Source organism: Calypte anna, chromosome 22, assembly GCF_003957555.1.
Source record: "Calypte anna isolate BGI_N300 chromosome 22, bCalAnn1_v1.p, whole genome shotgun sequence".
Classification (NCBI taxonomy): domain Eukaryota; kingdom Metazoa; phylum Chordata; class Aves; order Apodiformes; family Trochilidae; genus Calypte; species Calypte anna.
The window spans coordinates 2,580,858-2,601,128 of NC_044267.1; the positions used below are offsets into that span (position 1 = coordinate 2,580,858).

Consider the following 20,271-nt stretch of genomic DNA (forward strand, 5'->3'; position numbering starts at 1 on the left):
GAGAGCTGCTCAGATTTTTGTCCTCTCTCCCATCCCCACTTTTATCTTTGGGATTGAGGAGTTGGGATTCCCTCCTTCACCTTTCCCAGGGCACATTCCCCCTCTCCAAGCCTGCAGCTGCTGGGAAAAGGGTTGGACATTTCCTTCCCCTTCCAGCCCAGTGAGTGGAAACTCCAAATGTGGAGCCCAAACCAACATCTCCTCCTTTCCCTGCTTCCTTCTCTCTCCTCCCCTTAAACCAGGATTTTAAAGGAATTCTGGGATGAAGGAGAGGGGTGAGGATGTTGAGGATTCTTGAGCTAAAGCCCCAGGTTCTGTATCCAAACCAAGGCACCTGCCTGCTTGGAATCTGGAGCAGAACCTTGGAGTCTGGAGCAGAACCTTGGAATCCGGAGCAGAACCTTGGAATCCGGAGCAGAACCTTGGAGTCTGGAGCAGAAGCCTGGAATCTGGAGGAAAACCTTGGAATCTGGAGGAGAACCTTGGAGTCTGGAGCAGAACCTTGGAGTGTGGAGCAGAACCTTGGAGTCTGGAGCAGAACCTTGGAATCTGGAGGAGAACCTTGGAGTTTGGAGCAGAACCTTGGAGTGTGGAGCAGAACCTTGGAGTCTGGACCAGAACCTTGGGAGTTTGGAGCAGAACCTTGGAATCTGGAGGAGAACCTTGGAATCTGGAGCAGAACCTTGGAATCCGGAGCAGAACCTTGGAGTCTGGAGGAGAACCTTGGAGTTTGGAGCAGAACCTTGGAGTGTGGAGCAGAACCTTGGAGTCTGGACCAGAACCTTGGGAGTTTGGAGCAGAACCTTGGAATCTGGAGGAGAACCTTGGAGTGTGGAGCAGAACCTTGGGAGTCTGGAGCAGAACCTTGGAATCTGGAGGAGAACCTTGGAATCTGGAGGAGATACTTGGAGTGTGGAGCAGAACCTTGGAGTGTGGAGCAGAACCTTGGAATCTGGAGCAGAACCTTGGAATCTGGAGGAATCTGGCTTGGCAAGGTCTGAGGCTTGAAATGATGGATTTTATCCCCAAATCCATCTCCCTGCTCAGCCCTGGGGAGTCCCATGCCAAGCTCAATGCCCCTAAGGAGAAGACTGGATGATAAAAACTCCTAAAAAAAGCTTGGAGCTGCTTGGGAAGTGCAGAGCCACCTCCTGCCTGCACGGACCAACCCCAGCCCTGGCCACACACACAGGGAAGGAGCTGAGCTGCTCCTGGGTCTCCTGCAGAGCTGCAAAATCAAATTAAAAATTAGACAGCAAAGGATACCTCAAATCTTTCCCTTAAAACACCTCAAACCCCAAATTTTTCACCCAATAAATCATTTTATAGCTTGAATTTTATAGGTGACAGCTTTACAGCTATCAAATAATATTAAAAATTATTCTGGGGGGCTGGACAGCAAAAGATGCCTCAAATCTTTCCTTTAAAAATCTCAAAGCCCAAATATCATTTTATATATGATATAAATATATATATAAAGCAGTTTTATAGCTTGATTTTTATAGCTGATAGCTTTATACTATCAAATCAAATTAAAAATTATTTTGGGGGGTCTGGACAGCAAAAGATGCCCTGAATCTTTCCCCTACAACACCTCAAAGCCCAAATTCTTCAGCCAATCTATCATTTTATATATGATATAAATATATATAATCAATTTTATAACTTGAATTTTATGGCTGACAGCTTTACAGTTATCAAATAATATTAAAGATTATTTTGGGGGGCTGGACAGCAAAAGATGCCTCAAATCTTTCCCTTACAACACCTCAAACCCCAAATTTTTCACCCAATCTATCATTTTATAGCTTGAATTTTATAGCTGACAGCTTTACAGCTATCAAATAATATTAAAGATTATTTTGGGGGGTCTGGACAGCAAAAGATGCCTCAAATCTTTCCCCTAAAAATCTCAAAGCCCAAATATCATTTTATATATGATATAAATATATATATAAAGCAATTTCATAGCTTGAATTTTACAGCTGATAGCTTTATAGCTATCAAATCAAATTAAAAATTATTTTGGGGGGACTGGACAGCAAAAAATGCCCTGAATCTTTCCCCTACAACACCTCAAACCCCAAATTCTTCAGCCAATCTATCATTTTACAGCTTGATTTTTATAGCTGACAGCTTTACAGCTATCAAATAATATTAAAGATTATTTTTGGGGGGCTGGACAGCAAAGGATACCTCAAATCTTTCCCTTAAAACACCTCAAACCCCAAATTTTTCACCCAATAAATCATTTTATAGCTTGAATTTTATAGGTGACAGCTTTACAGCTATCAAATAATATTAAAGATTATTTTTGGGGGGCTGGAGAGCAAAAGATGCCTCAAATCTTTCCTTTAAAAATCTCAAAGCCCAAATATCATTTTATATATGATATAAATATATATATAAAGCAATTCTATAGCTTGAATTTTATTGCTGACAGCTTTACAGCTATCAAATCAAATTAAAAAATATTTTTGGGGGGGCTGGACAGCAAAAGATGCCTCAAATCTTTCCCTTAAAACACCTCAAACCCCAAATTTTTCACCCAATAAATCATTTTATAGCTTGAATTTTATAGCTGACAGCTTTACAGTTATCAAATCAAATTAAAAATTATTTTGGGGGAGCTGGACAGCAAAGGATGCCTCAAATCTTTCCCCTACAACACCTCAAACCCCAAATTTTTCACCCAATAAATCATTTTATAGCTTGAATTTTATAGGTGACAGCTTTACAGCTATCAAATAATATTAAAAATTATTTTGGGGGGGCTGGACAGCAAAAGATGCCCTGAATCTTTCCCCTACAACACCTCAAACCCCAAATTCTTCAGCCAATATATCATTTTATATATGATATAAATATATATAAAGCAGTTTTATACCTTGAATTTTATAGCTGACAGCTTTACAGCTATCAAATAATATTAAAGATTATTTTTGGGGGGTCTGGACAGCAAAAGATGCCTCAAATCTTTCCTTTAAAAATCTCAAAGCCCAAATATCATTTTATATATGATATAAATATATATATAAAGCAATTTCATAGCTTGATTTTTATAGCTGATAGCTTTATAGCTATCAAATCAAATTAAAAATTATTTTGGGGGGACTGGACAGCAAAAAATGCCCTGAATCTTTCCCCTACAACACCTCAAACCCCAAATTCTTCAGCCAATCTATCATTTTATACATGATATAAATATATATAATCAATTTTATAGCTTGAATTTTACAGGTGACAGCTTTACAGTTATCAAATAATATTAAAGATTATTTTGGAGGGGGTCTGGACAGCAAAAGATGCCTCAACTCTTTCCCTTACAACACCTCAAAGGCCAAATTTTTCACCCAATAAATCATTTTATAGCTTGAATTTTATAGGTGACAGCTTTACAGCTATCAAATAATATTAAAGATTATTTTTGGGGGGTCTGGACAGCAAAAGATGCCTCAAATCTTTCCTTTAAAAATCTCAAAGCCCAAATATCATTTTATATATGATATAAATATATATATAAAGCAGTTTTATAGCTTGAATTTTACAGCTGATAGCTTTATATTATCAAATCAAATTAAAAATTATTTTGGGGGGGCTGGACAGCAAAAGATGCCTCAAATCTTTCCCCTACAACACCTCAAACCCCAAATTTTTCACCCAATAAATCATTTTATAGCTTGAATTTTATAGGTGACAGCTTTACAGTTATCAAATAATATTAAAAATTATTTTGGGGGGGCTGGACAGCAAAAGATGCCCTAAATCTTTCCCCTACAACACCTCAAAGCCCAAATTCTTCAGCCAATCTATCATTTTATATATGATATAAATATATATAATCAATTTTATAACTTGAATTTTATAGCTGACAGCTTTACAGTTATCAAATAATATTAAAGATTATTTTGGGGGGCTGGACAGCAAAAGATGCCTCAAATCTTTCCCTTACAACACCTCAAACCCCAAATTTTTCACCCAATAAATCATTTTATAGCTTGAATTTTATAGCTGATAGCTTTACAGCTATCAAATCAAATTAAAAATTATTTTGGGGATACTGGACAACAAAGGATACCTCAAATCTTTCCCCTACAACACCTCAAACCCCAATTTTTTCACCCAATCTATCATTTGATATATGGTATAAATATATATAAAGCAGTTTTATAGCTTGAATTTTACAGGTGACAGCTTTACAGCTATCAAATAATATTAAAGATTATTTTTGGGGGGGCTGGACAGCAAAAGATGCCTCAAATCTTTCCCCTAAAAATCTCAAAGCCCAAATATCATTTTATATATGATATAAATATATATATAAAGCAATTCTATAGCTTGAATTTTATAGCTGATAGCTTTATACTATCAAATCAAATTAAAAATCATTTTGGGGGGTCTGGACAGCAAAAGATGCCTCAAATCTTTCCCTTAAAACACCTCAAACCCCAAATTTTTCACCCAATCTATCATTTTATAGCTTGAATTTTACAGCTGACAGCTTTACAGCTATCAAATCAAATTAAAAATTATTTTGGGGGAGCTGGACAGCAAAGGATGCCTCAAATCTTTCCCCTACAACACCTCAAACCCCAAATTTTTCACCCAATAAATCATTTTATAGCTTGAATTTTATGGCTGACAGCTTTACAGTTATCAAATAATATTAAAAATTATTTTGGGGGGGCTGGACAGCAAAGGATACCTCAAATCTTTCCCCTACAACACCTCAAAGCCCAAATTCTTCACCCAATCTATCATTTGATATATGATATAAATATATATAAAGCAGTTTTATACCTTGAATTTTATAGCTGTCAGCTTTACAGCTATCAAATAATATTAAAGATTATTTTGGGGGGGCTGGACAGCAAAAGATGCCTCAAATCTTTCCCTTAAAACACCTCAAACCCCAAATTTTTCACCCAATAAATCATTTTATAGCTTGAATTTTACAGGTGACAGCTTTACAGCTATCAAATAATATTAAAGATTATTTTTTGGGGGCTGGACAACAAAGGATACCTCAAATCTTTCCCTTACAACACCTGAAACCCCAATTTTTTCACCCAATAGATCATTTCCTAGCTCAAAGCCCAATTTTTTTCCCCACGGTGGGGATTTATTTTTCTCCTCCGGAGCAGGAGGCAACACCAGCAGCCTGATGGGTTCTTTTTCCCCCCCCTCTCAGCATGTGACTCTGCAGCCCAGGAGTTCAAGGCCGATTTCCTCAGGTGGATAAACACAGCCCCGAGCGGTTCTTTTGCTGCTCCCGAGGCCGCCTTTGCTTTGCTGTCCCCTCCCCTCTTCGGGCAGGGAGGAGCCCAGGGGGGGTTTTTTGGCAGAGGAGCCCCCAGTTCCTCGGGTTTTGTTTTGTTTTGTTTTTGGGGGGGTTGGGATGGTTTTAGCGACGTTTTTGGGGGTTTAGCACTGAAAGGATTAAGCTAAAATTCCAGCAGGAGATAAAAATAACTCGGCTGAGTCACCTCCTGATGTCAAAGGAGGGAGGGGGGTGGTGAAAAAGCTGCAGAGGCCACGGGGAAAAAAGCCAAAAAGAGTGAGGGGGGGGGGCAGGGAAATTGGGGGTCATGGGGAAAAAAGGCAAAAAGGGTGAGAGGGGGGGCACCAAAAAGGGTGAGGGAGGGGGCACCAAAGTTTGGGGCCATGGAGAAGAAGGCAAAAAGGGGGTGGGGGGGCATGGGGAAAAAAGGCAAAAAGGGGGTAAAGGGGAGGGGGGCAGCAAAAAGGGTGAGGGGGGGGGCAACAAAATTCGGGGCCACAGGGAAAGAAGAGAAAAAGGGGGTGAAGGGGGGGGGTAACAAAAAGGGTGAGGGGGGGGGCACCAAAATTCGGGGCCACAGGGAAAAAAGACAAAAAGGCAGTGAGGGGGGGGGGGGGCAGCAAAACTGTGGACCATGGGGAAAAAAGGTAAAAGGGGGTGAAGGGGAGGGGGGCTGCAAAAAGGGTGAGGGGGGGGGGGGCACCAAAGTTTGGGGCCATGGGGTAAAAAGACAAAAAGGGTGAGGGGGGGGGGTACCAAAATTTGGGGCCATGGGGAAAAAAGGCAAAAAGGGGGTAAAGGGGAGGGGGGCACCAGAAAGAGTGATGGGGGGGGGGCAAAAAAATTGGGGCCACAGGGGAAAAAGGCAAAAAGGGGGGTGAAGGGGGGGGGGGTAACAAAAAGGGTGAGGGAGGGGGCACCAAAGTTTGGGGCCATGGAGAAGAAGGCAAAAAGGGGGTGGGGGGGCATGGGGAAAAAAGCCAAAAAGGGGGTAAAGGGGAGGGGGGCAGCAAAAAGGGTGAGGGGGGGGGCAACAAAATTGGGGGCCTTGGGGGAAAAAAAGCCAAAAAGGGGGTGAAGGGGAGGGGGGCAGCAAAAAAGGGGAGGGGGGTGGCACCAAAGTTTGGGGCCATGGGGAAAAAAGACATAAAGGGTGAGGGGGGGGCACCAAAAAGGGTGAAGGGGGGGGCAGCAAAATTCGGGGCCACAGGGAAAGAAGAGAAAAAGGGGGTGAGGGGGGGGTCACCCAAGTTTGGGGCCATGGGGAAAAAAGACAAAAAGGGTGAGGGGGGGGCACCAAAAAGGGTGAGGAGGGGAGGGCAGCAAAATTCAGGGCCATGGGGAAAAAGGCAAAAAGGGGGTGAAGGGGAAGGGGGCTGCAAAAAGGGTGAGGGGGGGGCCCCAAAATTTGGGGCCACAGGGGAAGAAGAGAAAAAGGGGGTGAGGGGGGGGGCACCAAAGTTTGGGGCCATGGGGAAAAAAGACAAAAAGGGTGAGGGGGGGGCAGCAAAACAGGTGAGGGGGGGGGTACCAAAATTTGGGGCTTTGGGGGAAAAAGGCAAAAAGGGGGTGAAGGGGAGGGGGGCAGCAAAAAGGGTGAGGGGGGTGGCACCAAAGTTTGGGGCCATGGGGAAAAAAGACATAAAGGGTGAGGGGGGGGCAGCAAAAAAGGTGAGGGGGGGGCAGCAAAATTCGGGGCCGTGGGGAAAGAAGTAAAAAAGGGGGTGAAGGGGAGGGGGGCAGCAAAAAGGGTGAGGGAGGGGGCACCAAAGTTTGGGGCCATGGGGAAAAAAGACAAAAAGGGTGAGGGGGGGGGCACCAAAATTTGGGGCCATGAGGAAAAAAGACAAAAAGGGGGTGAAGGGGAGGGAGGGGGCAGCAAAATTCAGGGCCATGGGGAAAGAAAGTCAAAAAGGGGGGTAAAGGGGAGGGGGGGGCACCAAAACTCGGTGCTGGCTTTTAAATCCCTGTGGCAATGCCCCCCAGGTGGTGGCAGGAATGATCTCCATGGAAAACACCCCAAAAAAAAGCCCCGTGGTGGTGGCTGAGGACATTGCAGCCCCCCCAGCAACTTCCCAGCTCTGGGAAGGAAATCCTTGGAATGAAAGGTGGGGGCAAAACGGTGACTCTGGGGTTACACTCGACTCTGAGTCCCCCCCCCAGTAGGGACAGAGCCCCCCAGCCCCATGTTTGGAGTCTCTCCTGGTTCTGCAAAAAACCAGCACAGGGGGTGACAGAGAAACACCCAGAATTTGGCAGCTCTGCCTCAGCAACTGCTCTTGCCTCTCCCCAACCCCCTTTTTATTTGTTTTTTTTAGTACCGTTGAGTTTTGCTCTGCAAACATTTCTCTAGACTGAAGAAAAGTCCTCACTCCTCTCCTGCATCCTGACTTTCACCTGAGGCCCCTGGGGGCAGTGAAGGCACTGGTGCTGTCACATGGGAGGAAAAAAACAACAAATAAAGTGTAAAAGAAGAGGAAGCTGAGACACGACTCCCTCTGGAGCCACCCTGGGGCAGCACCAGGGCTCTTTTCCCCAGATTTCTGGCACGGGGCTATCAAGCAGGGGTGGTTTTGGGGGTGCAGGGCCCCAGGAGGATGAAGGATCTCCAAGCTGGGACCTTTGGACCTTGAGGATTCACTTCCCTGCGTGCTCCACACCCACTCAAAGCCCCAGGGAGGGGGGGGGGGGGGGGGCTCTGTGCCTGCCTGGGCTAGGAGAGGAATAGACAGTAAGTAAATAAATTAAAATGCCAACGGCTTGGTTGTAACTCAGCCCCTCACACGGGAAGACCTGAGGCAACGCAGCCCCTCGCCCTTTTAACCTTCAGCACCGAATAAAAGTCAACTTCTGGGTGGTTTTGCCAGGCACCCACTCAGCTGCTCTCCCTTTTAACCTTGTGCAGACAGAAGCACAAAAAAAGCGCCGATTTCTGGGTGTTTTGCCAGGCACCCACTCAGCTGCTCTCCCTTTTAACTTTGTGCAGAGAAGAGCACAGAAAAAAGCTAATTTCTGGGTGGTTTTGCCAGGCACCCTCTCAGCTGCTCTCCCTTTTAACCTTGTGCAGACAGAAGCACAAAAAAAGCGCCGATTTCTGGGTGTTTTGCCAGGCACCCTCTCGGCTGCTCTCCCCCTGAGGGTGCGGAGGGGAAAACCCCGGCAGGCCCCAAAGCCTGGCGGGAGGTAGAGCCCGGCAGAGCAGACCCAAAGCCTCCAGCATGAGGCAGCCCAGGTCCCATTCCGCACACATGACATCACCCGCCGTGACCTCACCCCCGATGGCGTCATCAGGAGCCGAGGAAGGGATCATTTTGGGGTCAGATTTAGGGCGGGAAGGAGCAGAACAAGGACCCGAACAACCCCGCACCGACCGCGCCTCCCCTGAGGCAACCGCGCGGTGCACGCTGGGAAGGCGGCGCTGGGCTGTACCAATGCCAGAAGGAGCGGGGGGGGGGTGAGGAGCGGGGCGACCCAATACACACAAAGAGGGGGGTGGGTGAGTGTTTCCCCCCCCTCAGAGCGACCCAAAGGGGCTCTGGGCTGAATCACTGAGAGAAGAAGGTAGAGGGGGGATGGCCCAATACGAACAAATATGGGGTGGGTGCGCGGCCCCCCCCCCCTTCTTTGTTGGAGGGTCCCAGGCGCGTCAGAGGGTCCCAAGAGGGGTCTGGGCTGTACCATTGAGAGCGAGAGGGGGGGTGAGGGGTGGGACAGCCCAATGCGCAAAAAGAGGGGGGGGCTGCGCGTCCCCCCCACCTCTGAGAGACCCAAGGGTGCTCTGGGCTGAACCACTGAGAGAAGAAAGGGGGGGTGGGACGACCCAATGCGCAAATAGGAGGGGAGGGTGCGCGTCCCCCCCTCAGAGGGACCCAAGGGTGTTCTGGGCTGAACCATTGAGAGAAGAAAGGGGGGGGGTGGGACGGCCCAATACGCTCAAGGGGGGGGTCTCGGGAGGGCTCTGGGTTGTACTACTGCGAGAAGAAGGGGGGGTGAGGAGCGGGGCGACCCAATAGGAACAAATGAGGGGGGGGTGAGGGGGTGCGTGTGCCCCCCCCTCAGAGGGACCCATGGGTGCTCTGGGCTGAACCATTGAGAGAAGAAAGGGGGGGGGATGGCCCAATACGAACCAATGAGGGGGGGTTGAGGGGGTGCGTGCGTGTCCCCCCCCCCTCAGAGGATCCCAAGGGTGCTCTGGGCTGAACCACTGAGAGAAGAAAGGGGAGGGGGATGGCCCAATACGAACAAACGAGGGGGGGTGAGCGTCCCCCCCACCTCTGAGGGACCCAAGGGTGCTCTGGGCTGAACCACTGAGAGAAGAAAGGGGGGGGGGATGGCCCAATACGAACAAGTGGGGGGGGGTGCATGTGTGTCCCCCCCACCTCAGAGGGACCCAAGGGTGCTCTGGGCTGAACCATTGAGAGAAGGAGGGGGGGGTGGGACAGCCCAATGCACACAAAGGAGGGGGGGGGGGGGGTGTGAGGTGGGGGTGCGCATGCGCTGTTCGCGTCTCCCCTCAGGAGGGTCCCGGGCGGGCGGAGGCCGCGGGCGGAGCCGGGGTCTGGCGTAGATGTTGAAGCCGGGATGGGTCCCGCCTGGTCCGGCCCTGGCGGAGGATTTACCCCCGGAATGGGAAACGGACGACGAACGCATGGCTTTTCTTTTTTCGGCTTTTAAGCAGAGCCGCGAGGTGAACAGCACCGAGTGGGACAGCAAGATGGCTTTCTGGGTCGGGTTGGTACTGAGCCGAGGCCGCCGGAGAGGGGTGATCCGAACCTGCCTGAGGGAACTCCAACAAAGCTTCGAACGCCGCGGGAGCCTCCCCCTCGGCCTCGGTACCGTCCTCCGGGAGCTCCTGAGGTACTGGGGGGTCTGGGGGGGGTCGGGGCTGTGAGGGGCTGAGGAGGCCGCGGGGGCTGGAAGGGGGAGGAAAGGGGGAGGGAAAGGGGGATTTTGGGCAAAGAGAGGTTTGTGTGGGGATGTTTGTTGGAAAAAGGGAGGTGGAAGGGTTGGAGGGTCTCCAGGGAAGGGCTGTGAGGGTGATGGGAGGGATGGAGCAGGGAGAAGGCACGGGGAGAGTTGGGGGTGTTCAGTTTGGCTCCAAGGAGACCTTAATGTGGCCTTTCAGTGTCTGAAAGGGGCTACAGGAAAGCTGGGGAGGGGTTTTTTTGTGATGTCAGGGAGTGATGGGACACGGGAATGGATTCAAACTAGAGGAGGAGAGGTTTAGATTAAATATTAGGAAGGAATTCTTCACCATGAGGGTGCTGAGACCCTGGCACAGGTTGCCCAGGGAGGGGGTGAAAGCCCCATCCATCCCTGGAAGGTTTTAAGGAGCTGATGTGGTGGGTTGGAACTGACTGATCTGAAAGGTCCCTTCCAACCCTGACAGTTCTGTGGTTCAGTGGGAGAGGAGTCAGAAGAGCTCTCCCTGGGGCTGAGAGGAGGTTTTGTGTTGAGAAATTAAGAGCCTGGGGCTGATGCCTCCTCCCACCCCTGATAACAGCATTACCTGGCTGTGTCTGTAAGATATAAATTCAAATATCTGTGTTTGTAATGAAAGAAATAAGTGAAGCATTCTGAAAGGCTCAGCCATCCCCTCTAGAAACTCAACCTTCCCACCAGTCCCGTTGTTGTTTGCTTCCTGTTCAGTTTCAGTCAGGAAGAGTGAAACCAAACCTCCAAACCAAACCAAAACCAGCAAACAAAAGCTTTTTGTGCTCAGAGGAAACCCGGGGGGAGTGGAGACTTCTGTGCACTTCCCCCCTCCCCCTAGGAGCAATGTTTCTCTTAATAATTCTCCATGCTGGCTGCCAGGGGAAGGAAAGGTTCAGGACTGGTCCAAACTGATCCCTAATTATTATTTTTTTTTTTTTCCCAGACGTGGGAAGCTGCAGAGGGAATCAGATTTCATGGCCAGTGTAGACAGCAGCTGGATCTCCTGGGGGGTGGGAGTTTTCATTCTGAAACCCCTGAAGTGGACTCTCTCCAGTGTGCTGGGTGACAGCAAAATACCCGAGGAGGAAGAAGTTTTGATTTATGTGGAGCTGCTTCAGGTGAGTGGTTTTTTGGGGACCTTTCTCCAGGTTTTGCAGCACCAGAAGAATTCATTGATGTGCCTAGCAAGGAGAGGCAGGGACTGAAACACCTCCTGAGGTGTTTAAAAGCTTGTGGAGAGGTGGATGGGGTGACTTGGAGGAAAGAAAGAGTTTATATTTATGTTATATTCCTTGAAACTGAGGTAAATGACCTCTCACTGGCTTTCAGGAAAAAAAGAAAGGGAAGTGGGGTGCTGGGAGAGGTGGAAATCTCAGGGGTGAGTTGATAAACAGGAGAGGAGCTTGTAGAGCCATCTATTAGGGAGAAAAGGGTGAGCCAGGAGTTGCTGGCTCTGCTGGGTGTTGGGAAAAGCTGCTTTCACTTAGGACTCTCCCTGCTTTCAGCTTGTTGGGAGCATTTTTGGGGTAAAAATCAACCCCAGTGGGGTCTGAATGCAGCAGAAAGCTGAGAGGTTGTGAGCTCTGCTCTTTTCTTTGCAGCTCCTTGCCTTCCAGGGGGTATTTCACAGCCCTTTTTCACAGAGAAACCTTTTGGGAAAAGCAGGAAAACCCCAAGCCTTGGTTTGGAAGCTGGGGCTGGGTGGAAGGAATTATTTTTCACCTGAAAAGAGGGAAAATTTTCCTTTTTTTTTCCTTCCCCCACGTGAATGCTGAGTGCAGTGAAGCAAACCAAAGGATTTATTGGATTTTCAGGGTGGGGACTTTCAGGACAGGATTTCCAGACTTCCAAAGTGCAGAGGGGGCCAAGTGGCTGCTTTTTTTTTTTTATAGTTCTGGAGCATTTGCATGAGGATTGTGGCTTTTTTGGTGGGGAAACTGCCCCATTTCCCCTTCTGTTTTTAACCCCTCCTCATTGCTTTGGGCTTTACTGCTCCTTCTTAAAATCTCCAGCCCAAATGTGATGCCTCCAGCTTTTCCCCCTGGGTGTATGGGAGGCAGAAGGTGTGGAATTGGGAATTGTTGGGAAAGGAGTGAAGAATCCTCTGTAAACTCCTCACCTGGAGCTCTTCCTTTCAGGAGAAGGCAGAGGAAGTTTATCGCCTCTATCAGAACTCGGGGCTCTCTTCCCACCCCGTGGTTGCCCTCTCAGAGCTTCGTTCCCTCTGTGCCAATGTTTGTCCAGATGAAAGGACCTTCTACCTGCTGCTGCTCCAGCTGCAAAAGGAAAAGAGAGTCACAATCCTGGAACAGAATGGAGAGAAGGTACAGGCTAAAGGTGACTGCTTTTGGGTGGTATAACCCCTCTCTTGCATTTCATCTGGCTGGAAGCAATACTTTGCTGGCTAACTGGGCCCAGTTCTGTTTCATGGCTTCACTGAGGATTTAGATGAGGGGGTTGAGTCCACAATTAATAAATTTGCAGAGTTTGGGGGGAGTGTGGATCAGCTGGAAGGCTCTGCAGAAGGAGCTGGAGAGTTGGGATGGTCCCAATGGGATGAGGTTCAACACAACAACCCCATGGGGAGCTCCAGGCTGGGCACAGAGTGGCAGAAAGGGAGCTGGGATTGCCAGGAAGCTGAAGAGGAGGCAGCAGTGTGCCCAGGTGGCCAAGAATTCCAAGGGCATCCTGGGCTGGCTCAGGAAGAGCGTGGCCAGCAGGTCCAGGGAAGGGATTCTGCCCCTGTGCTCAGCTCTGGGGAGGCCACAGCTTGAGTCCTGTGTCCAGTTCTGGGCCCTCAGCTCAGGAAGTTCAGGAAGGAGCTTGAGGTGCTGGAGCAGGTGCAGAGAAGAGCAAGGAGGCTGTGAAGGGATCCAGCAGAATTGCTGTGAGGAAGGGCTGAGGGAGCTGGGGGTGTTGAGGCTGGAGAAGAGGAGGCTCAGGGGAGACCTCATCACTCTCTGCAACTCCCTGAAAGGAGGTTGGAGCCAGGGGGGGTTGGGCTCTATCAGTCAGACAAAAGGGAATGGGATAAGCTCTACCAGGGGAGGTTTAAGTTGGAGATCAGGAAAAAATCCTTCCCAGAGAGGGTGATCAGGCATTGGAATGGGCTGCCCAGGGAAGGAGTGGATTCTCCGTGTCTGGAGATCTTTCCAAAGAGCCTGGATGTGGCACTGAGTGCCATGGGCTGGGAACTGCAGCAGGAGTGGATCAAGGGTTGGATTGGATGATCCCAGAGGTGCTTTCCATCCCCAATGATTCTGGGATTCATCCTTTCATTGGAAAAGTCAATTCTATGTATCCCAGCCTGGTTAGAGAGGAGATCAAATCCTCTGCCTTGCATACCAGGTTCTTCTTCTCCTCCATCAAACATTTGCAGTGTAATTTAGCAGCTAGAAAACAGGTGGCTGCCCCAGTTGTCTGCTCCCTATTTCCACATTAAAAACCATTCCACACCTCTGGAATCAGTGTTCCTTTGCTGGGAGGAGGTTGCTGACAGCAAGCACAGAGGTGCAGGCACTTCCCTCTAAGCTGCCACATCTGCCTGCAGTGCACAGCTCAGTTCTGGAACACTCCTCACAACAGCTTTAACCCTTCAGGCTGCCCCATGAAGGCTTTTTCTTCTCTCACTGATGTCCCTTGGTCCCCTCAGCTTCAATATTGGGTATCCTCAGCACTGCTAAAAGGCTTCAAAGCATTTTTTTTCTCTCAGAGTGGCAGATTCTGGAGAGCAGCTGAAGGATCTGGTTCTCTCTCTCTGTCTCTCTCTTTAGATTGTGAAGTTTGCCCGGGGTCTTCATGCCAAAGTCTCCCCCATGAATGATGTGGACATTGGGGTCTACCAACTGATGCAGAGTGAGCAGCTGCTGTCACAGAAGGTGGAGTCCCTTTCCCAGGAAGCAGAGAAGTAAATTTGGGGGAAGGGTGGGAATTTGGGTGGGAAGAACATCCCTGTGTGCTGTACAACTCTTGTGTTCCTCTGACACACTTAGAGAACCAAGCTGCTTTCTTAGAAAGTCAACCACCCTTCCCTAAACATTGTAGTCATGGGGCAGGGCAGGTTTCCCACTGTTTTGTTCCCTCCCCCCCATGCAAACAAAGAGCACTAAATGGGTGTCAGAAGTGTTGGGAAAGCTTTGGAATGTGCTCAAGGACTCATTCAGAGGAGCAACACCAGCTGAAGGGTGGTTGTGGCTGGCATGCATTGTTACTCACTTGTTAAGAGCAAGCCAGGGTGTTTTGCTGAGCTGGAAAATGAGCACTGCTGGCAAAGGGATGAACTTCTTCCTTGTTTTATCTGGGCAGGTGTAAAGAGGATGCCAGGAGTGCTTGTAAAGCTGGGAAAAAACAACTGGTAAGTGCTGCTCCACTGGGGAGGGAGCTACAGCTTCAAGTGGCTTGTGATAAGGAGCAGGGTGAGGCCTTGGGGACTTGGATTTAGATGTTTTGAGGGGGTATTTCTGGGGCCAAAAGTGGTGGCAATCAGGGAAGCTTTGTCCAGAGTGAGGTCAGGAGAAGAGGAAAGTCAGGAGGAGAGGAAAGTCAGGAGGAGAGGAAAGTCAGGAGGAGAGGAAAGTCAGGAGGAGAGGAAAGTCAGGAGGAGAGGAAAGTCATGAGAAGAGGAAAGGAGAACAGGAAGCTCAGGAGAACAGGAAGCTCAGGAGAACAGGAAGCTCAGGAGAACAGGAAGCTCAGGAGAACAGGAAGCTCAGGAGAACAGGAAGCTCAGGAGAACAGGAAGCTCAGGAGAACAGGAAGCTCAGGAGAACAGGAAGCTCAGGAGAAAAGGAAAGTCAGGAGAACAGGAAACTCAGAAAAGGAAGGTCAGGAGAAAAGGAAAGTCAGGAGAACAGGAAAGAAAGGAAATCCAAGGAAAAACCATTTAAAAACTCTTCAAGTCACTCTGGGGTCTCTGTGCCTCGCTGCACAGGGATTGCTTTATTTTTATTTTTTGTTTGGTTGTTTATTTGGGGGTTTTTGCAGCTCCTTGGCTGCTGCCTGGGCTGATCCCACTTTGTCTCTCCTGTCTCCAGGCCCTGAGGTGCCTCAAGTCCAAGCGCAGGACGGAGCGGCGCATCGAGGAGCTGCATTCCAAGCTGGATGCAGTGCAGGGGATCCTGGATCGTATTTATGCCTCCCAGACTGACCAGATGGTAACTGTGTCCCTTTTGGCTTCTCCTTTCTCCCTGGAGCCCAGCTCTTCTCATCCCTGCTGCTTTACCTCCTTGTCAGAACTCCTCTCTGAGAAAATTTGATTTTTTTCTCTAAGAAACAGCAAGTCTGAGCTTGGGGTCTTGTTCTGAACCAACTTGTTTGGCTTCTTGCTAATATTTCTCAGGATCCTGCTTGGCTAAGAGCAGCTTGGACTGCCTGGTGTTTGGTTTTAGTTAGCATTGTGCAGCTTTCTCCTTTTTTTTTTTGTTTTTAAAGGTATTTAATGCCTATCAGGCTGGTGTGGGAGCTCTGAAGCTGTCTATGAAGGATGTTACTGTGGAGAAGGCAGAGAACCTGGTGGATCAGATACAAGAGGTACTGAAATAAGAGTAACCTAAATAAATCTCTATAAACAAGCAAGTGTAGCAGCACCTTTCATATTCTGCCATGTTGCTGCTTTCAGGAGTGAAAAACCAGTCATGTTGGGAGTCTCTTTTGCTCCTGCTGCCTTTAAGTCAACGTTTGGAATGTTTTTGTTTGTTTATTCTTTGTTATTTCTACTTTTGACATAGGAGGCTCTAGTAAGACACACATTTCCTTATATTCTGTATTAAGTTCTGTCTCTTTTTTTCCTCAGCTTTGTGATACCCAAGATGAAGTAGCCCAGACTCTGGCTGGTGTGGGGATCAATGGTTTAGGTATGCTTTGGGGTTTTCATCCTTTGGTCATTTGCTCTTGTCACTGCTGGCCCTCTGTGCTGCAGAACCTTCCCTGCTCCCTCCCCAGGGATGTGCCTCATCCTCCTTCCTGGCAGGAGAAGCTGAAACACTTTTGCAGATGACACCAAGCTGGGGGGAGTGTGGATCAGCTGGAAGGCAGGAGGGCTCTGCAGAGGGACCTGGACAGACTGGAGAGTTGGGATGATCCCAAGGGGATGAGGTTCAACATTCCAAGTGCCGGGTCCTGCACTTTGGCCACAACAACCCCATGGGGAGCTCCAGGCTGGGCACAGAGTGGCAGAAAGGGAGCTGGGATTGCCAGGAAGCTGAAGAGGAGGCAGCAGTGTGCCCAGGTGGCCAAGAAGGCCAATGGCATCCTGGCCTGTATCAGAAACAGCGTCACCAGCAGGTCCAGGGAAGGGATTCTGCCCCTGTGCTCAGCTCTGGGGAGGCCACAGCTTGAGTCCTGTGTCCAGTTCTGGGCCCCTGAGGAAGTTCAGGAAGGAGCTTGAGGTGCTGGAGCAAGGCAGAGAAGAGCAAGGCAGCAAGGTGCAGAGAAGAGCAAGGAGGCTGTGAAGGGATCCAGCAGAATTGCTGTGAGGAAGGGCTGAGGGAGCTGGGGGTGTTGAGGCTGGAGAAGAGGAGGCTCAGGGGAGACCTCATCACTCTCTGCAACTCCCTGAAAGGAGGTTGGAGCCAGGGGGGGGTTGGGCTCTTTTCCCAGGCAACTCTCAGCAAGACAAGAGGGCAGGGTCTCAAGTTGTGCCAGGGGAGGTTTAGGTTGGAGATGAGAAAGAATTTCTTTCTGGAGAGGGTGATCAGGCATTGGAATGGGCTGCCCAGGGAAGGAGTGGATTCTCCGTGTCTGGAGATCTTTCCAAAGAGCCTGGATGTGGCACTGAGTGCCATGGGCTGGGAACTGCAGCAGGAGTGGATCAAGGGTTGGACTTGATGAGCTCTGAGGTCCCTTCCAACCCAGCCCATCCTATGATTCTATGAAACACCCAGGCTGTTGCTCCCTGTGCCTGACAAGGAGTTCCCTGACACTGGGAACTGGCACTTGAGCATCTCCAAATTTTTACAGTCTCAAAGTGCTGCTGGATTTCAGTTCAGAGTTGTGCCCCTGTTGATTGAAATCTATTTTTGGAGTGGCTGCTGCTTTGTTGTTGAAGTGCTGATCTTTTTTTTTTTTCCTCTGGGCTGCTGTGTGCTGCTGCAGCTTGTTTGTCTCTGCTGAAATGTTTGCTTGCTCTGAGGTGCCTCAGCACAAAGGCTTCTAAAGGAAGATCTCCTAAATTTTCACCTCTGGAAGCAGCACAGGGGGTTCCTTACTCTTAAGGAAGGATGGATGGGAGTAATAAAACCTCTGTCAAACTTGGGCTGGAAAAGATGCTGGTTAATTCTGCTTGGAACTTGAGTGTTTTCTTTGATCAGCAGAGATGGACACTGAGGAACTGGAGAAGGAGCTGGACAGTCTCCTCCAGGACTCAGCTAAGGAGCCTGCAGAGCTGCCTCCTGTGCCCCAGAAGGAGCTGAACCCCCCCATTTCTGATGCTGAGCTGGAAGCTGAATTGGAGAAGCTCTCTGTTTCTGATGGAGGTAGGGATGTCAGCAAGCTGCTCTCAGGAGCCATGGGACAGCTTTGCAAAAAGAAAGATGTTCAGCAGAACAGAGCCAGATTCCTTCCCACCCCCAGCTGCATGCTTTGAATGTCAGCCCTCCCAGTTTCCCTGCCAGCTCCTTTCACCACCTGACTCTTCATTGGACTAAAAATTCTGCCTGGACCTCTTGCCAGGAAAGCTGAAGGCTTGAAGAGTGAGCAAGTGCTTGGCCTAATTATTTTGCATCATTGTACAAAGCCAGGCAGTGGGGTTTTTTGGGGGGATCTTAATAGTGATAGAGCAGGACCAGCACTTTCATCCCTGTTGGTATGCAGCTGTTTCTCTGTGCTAGAATGCTCACCAGGTGTTAGAGGGGTGATTTCTGCATTAAACTAGTACTAAACTAGTCTTTAGTTAGTAACAACACACTTTATTTTAGTAACCACAGCTTATGGGCTTGGACTGCATGCTGGGTTTGCCCTAGACCTGTCTTGGACAGAGGTAAATAGACTTGAATTTTTCCTTTCAGGAATCTGGTAGTTTAAAAACAGGCAGGGCTGTCCAATTCTGTGCTTTTCTTCCCCTCTGGGCACCTGATATTCTCAAGTTTCAGAGCAGAAGGATGCTCAGCATCCCAGCAGACACGAGGTGTGTGTTTCCAAGAGGATGAAATTGAATATCAAAGCCCTGAGGTGCTCTGAACTTTAACTGTGGACATTGCTGATCTAATTCCTCTTACTGATGAAAACTGATCTCTTGCTGTTGCAATTTTCTTTCTAGATTTGGCACAGAAGACTCCCTCTGCTTCCTCTGAACCCAAAACAGCTCTGGGACTGAATCTTTAAAGACCCAACAGTGTCCTGTTGCTGCAGCTGGAGAAGTTGTCTTAAAGTTCCTTAATTAAAGACTGGAACTTCTGAGGATTTGGGTCACATTCCCCCAATTCTTCCTGGATATCACTTTGCTCAGCAACAGGATCTCCTGCCATGACAATCCACTCTGGAACTGGCCCCAACTGGTGTCTCTCATCTCTGTGCCAACATCTGCACTGGTCTAAAGTTGACTTGTGATCCCAAATCCCTCTGGAACATCCAGTCTTCCCTTCTGGGAACACAATTCTGCCCAGTGAAGATAAAACTCTTCTGTGTCCATAACAGTGCTCGGGTTTTTTTGTTTTGGTTTTAATTTATTTTCTTTTCCTTTTGCTGATGTTGAGAATCTGAGTTGCAGCAAGATTGCAGTTGCTCAACATTTGGCTCTTTGTGTGGTTGTTTAAAACACTTGGCACATAACTTAGGTCAAGGATGGTACTTCCCTGCAGCAAGCTTAAGCACCTCTTGATAGTTCTGTCCCTCCCTGTCTGTATTTTGCAAGGTCCTGCACAGGCAGACACTGTAATTTCTGGATTGTAGGAGATGCTGTTGCTCTAGAGGGCAGCAATTGCAAGCACAAGACAATAAATAAATCAATTCCTCTTTCTGTAACAACACGAAGGCCTTAAAAGGGAGACCTGCAAAAGATTTGAAATTGAAGGAGTTTCTTGCACTGCTTGCTGTGCTGAAGCCTTGCAGTCACTACCACAGAACTTTCTGCTTCCTCTACCTTGAGATTTGAGCTGTTTGCTGGCTTTCCAGCACCCCAAAACTTCTTGGGAGCTGCTGGGTGATCAGCTGTGAGCTCTCACCCCAGTGATTTGGGGAGAGAGAAGGCAGAGAAGCACTTCAGCTTTCCTTTGAGAGGATGGTTTCATCCCACAACCTTGACTCTGCCTTCAGTCTTGATGCTGCAATTCCCCAAATTACCAGAAAGCCCCCAAACAAAACCCTCTGAAGGTTCCTAATGCAGAACCCAGCAAGCACAGCAACAGGAGGTGGCTTTTCGAGGCCACTTTCACCCCTCAGAAGTGCAACTGCCACCTTTTGCAGGTCCCTTTTTTATTATGCACATGGAAGAGCAGAAAGCCTGCTGCCTCCTGCAAAGAAATGAACTCTTGCAGGGGAGGAATGTGCTCTTATTCACTGGGTTTTCTGCTCCCCAGAGCCTGTGTGTGGGCAGGGGAGTGATTTAACTCCCTGGTGATGTAGAACCAATCCTCCTCTCCTTGACTTGAATGTTTTGCCACCATTCATTTCCTCCACTGCCTCCTGGACTGAGCTGGATGCAGCTTGGCTGAGCAGTACATTTTAGGGAAAAAAAACAAAATAAATGAGTGCAGCCCCAGCTTTTTAACCCCAGAGGAGAGGGGAGGAAATGAGAGGTGTCACTTGGGTGCTGCCTTGGCTTCTTTTTTTTGGTCACTTTGTTCTGAGGGTGCAGACTCCTGCCAGAGGAGCTGTAACCAGCTGAGAGTTTATCCAGGCTGCACATGGAAATGATGTGAAATGACTTGAAGCTCTGTATTCCTTTGATTTGTAAGTAAATGGGAGAAAAACCACTGTGGTTTCTGCCTCTGTGTAATAAAGGGGAGGGGAGGAACTGGGAATCCCTTGTGGTGCCTCCTCTTCTTTTCTCTGGGCCACAGATCACTGCCAGGTTTAGTGCTGTTCCAGCTGTGCTTCTGCAGCTGTAAAACTGCTCTGCT

General features: G+C 48.7%; 2 protein-coding genes across 4 annotated transcripts; one reads left to right on the forward strand and one right to left on the reverse strand.

The window, feature by feature from the left end:
* Window positions 1-7,855, reverse strand: LOC115599536. Its single transcript, XM_030464006.1, has 2 exons — window positions 7,603-7,855; window positions 1-1,079 (listed from the first exon to the last, which is right to left on the reverse strand). Exon 2 carries the CDS (start codon window positions 1,061-1,063, stop codon window positions 77-79), a length of 987 nt encoding a protein of 328 aa, XP_030319866.1. The 5' UTR covers window positions 1,064-1,079; window positions 7,603-7,855; the 3' UTR covers window positions 1-76.
* A 1,894-nt stretch (window positions 7,856-9,749) lies between these two features.
* Window positions 9,750-20,124, forward strand: CHMP7 (charged multivesicular body protein 7). 3 transcript variants are annotated; one of them, XM_030464196.1, is made up of 11 exons: window positions 9,777-10,138; window positions 11,160-11,334; window positions 12,355-12,540; window positions 13,990-14,123; window positions 14,522-14,570; window positions 15,250-15,369; window positions 15,647-15,745; window positions 16,008-16,068; window positions 17,524-17,688; window positions 18,471-18,540; window positions 18,660-20,124. In XM_030464196.1, the coding sequence occupies exons 1-10, from the start codon at window positions 9,849-9,851 to the stop codon at window positions 18,533-18,535; spliced, it is 1,344 nt and encodes a 447-aa protein (XP_030320056.1). In that variant the 5' UTR covers window positions 9,777-9,848; the 3' UTR covers window positions 18,536-18,540; window positions 18,660-20,124. The 3 variants fall into 3 exon arrangements, with proteins under 3 accessions (XP_030320058.1, XP_030320056.1, XP_030320055.1); XM_030464198.1 differs by having other exon boundaries at window positions 9,750-10,138; window positions 17,527-17,688; window positions 18,471-20,124; XM_030464195.1 differs by having other exon boundaries at window positions 18,471-20,124.
* Window positions 20,125-20,271: the final 147 nt, after the last annotated feature.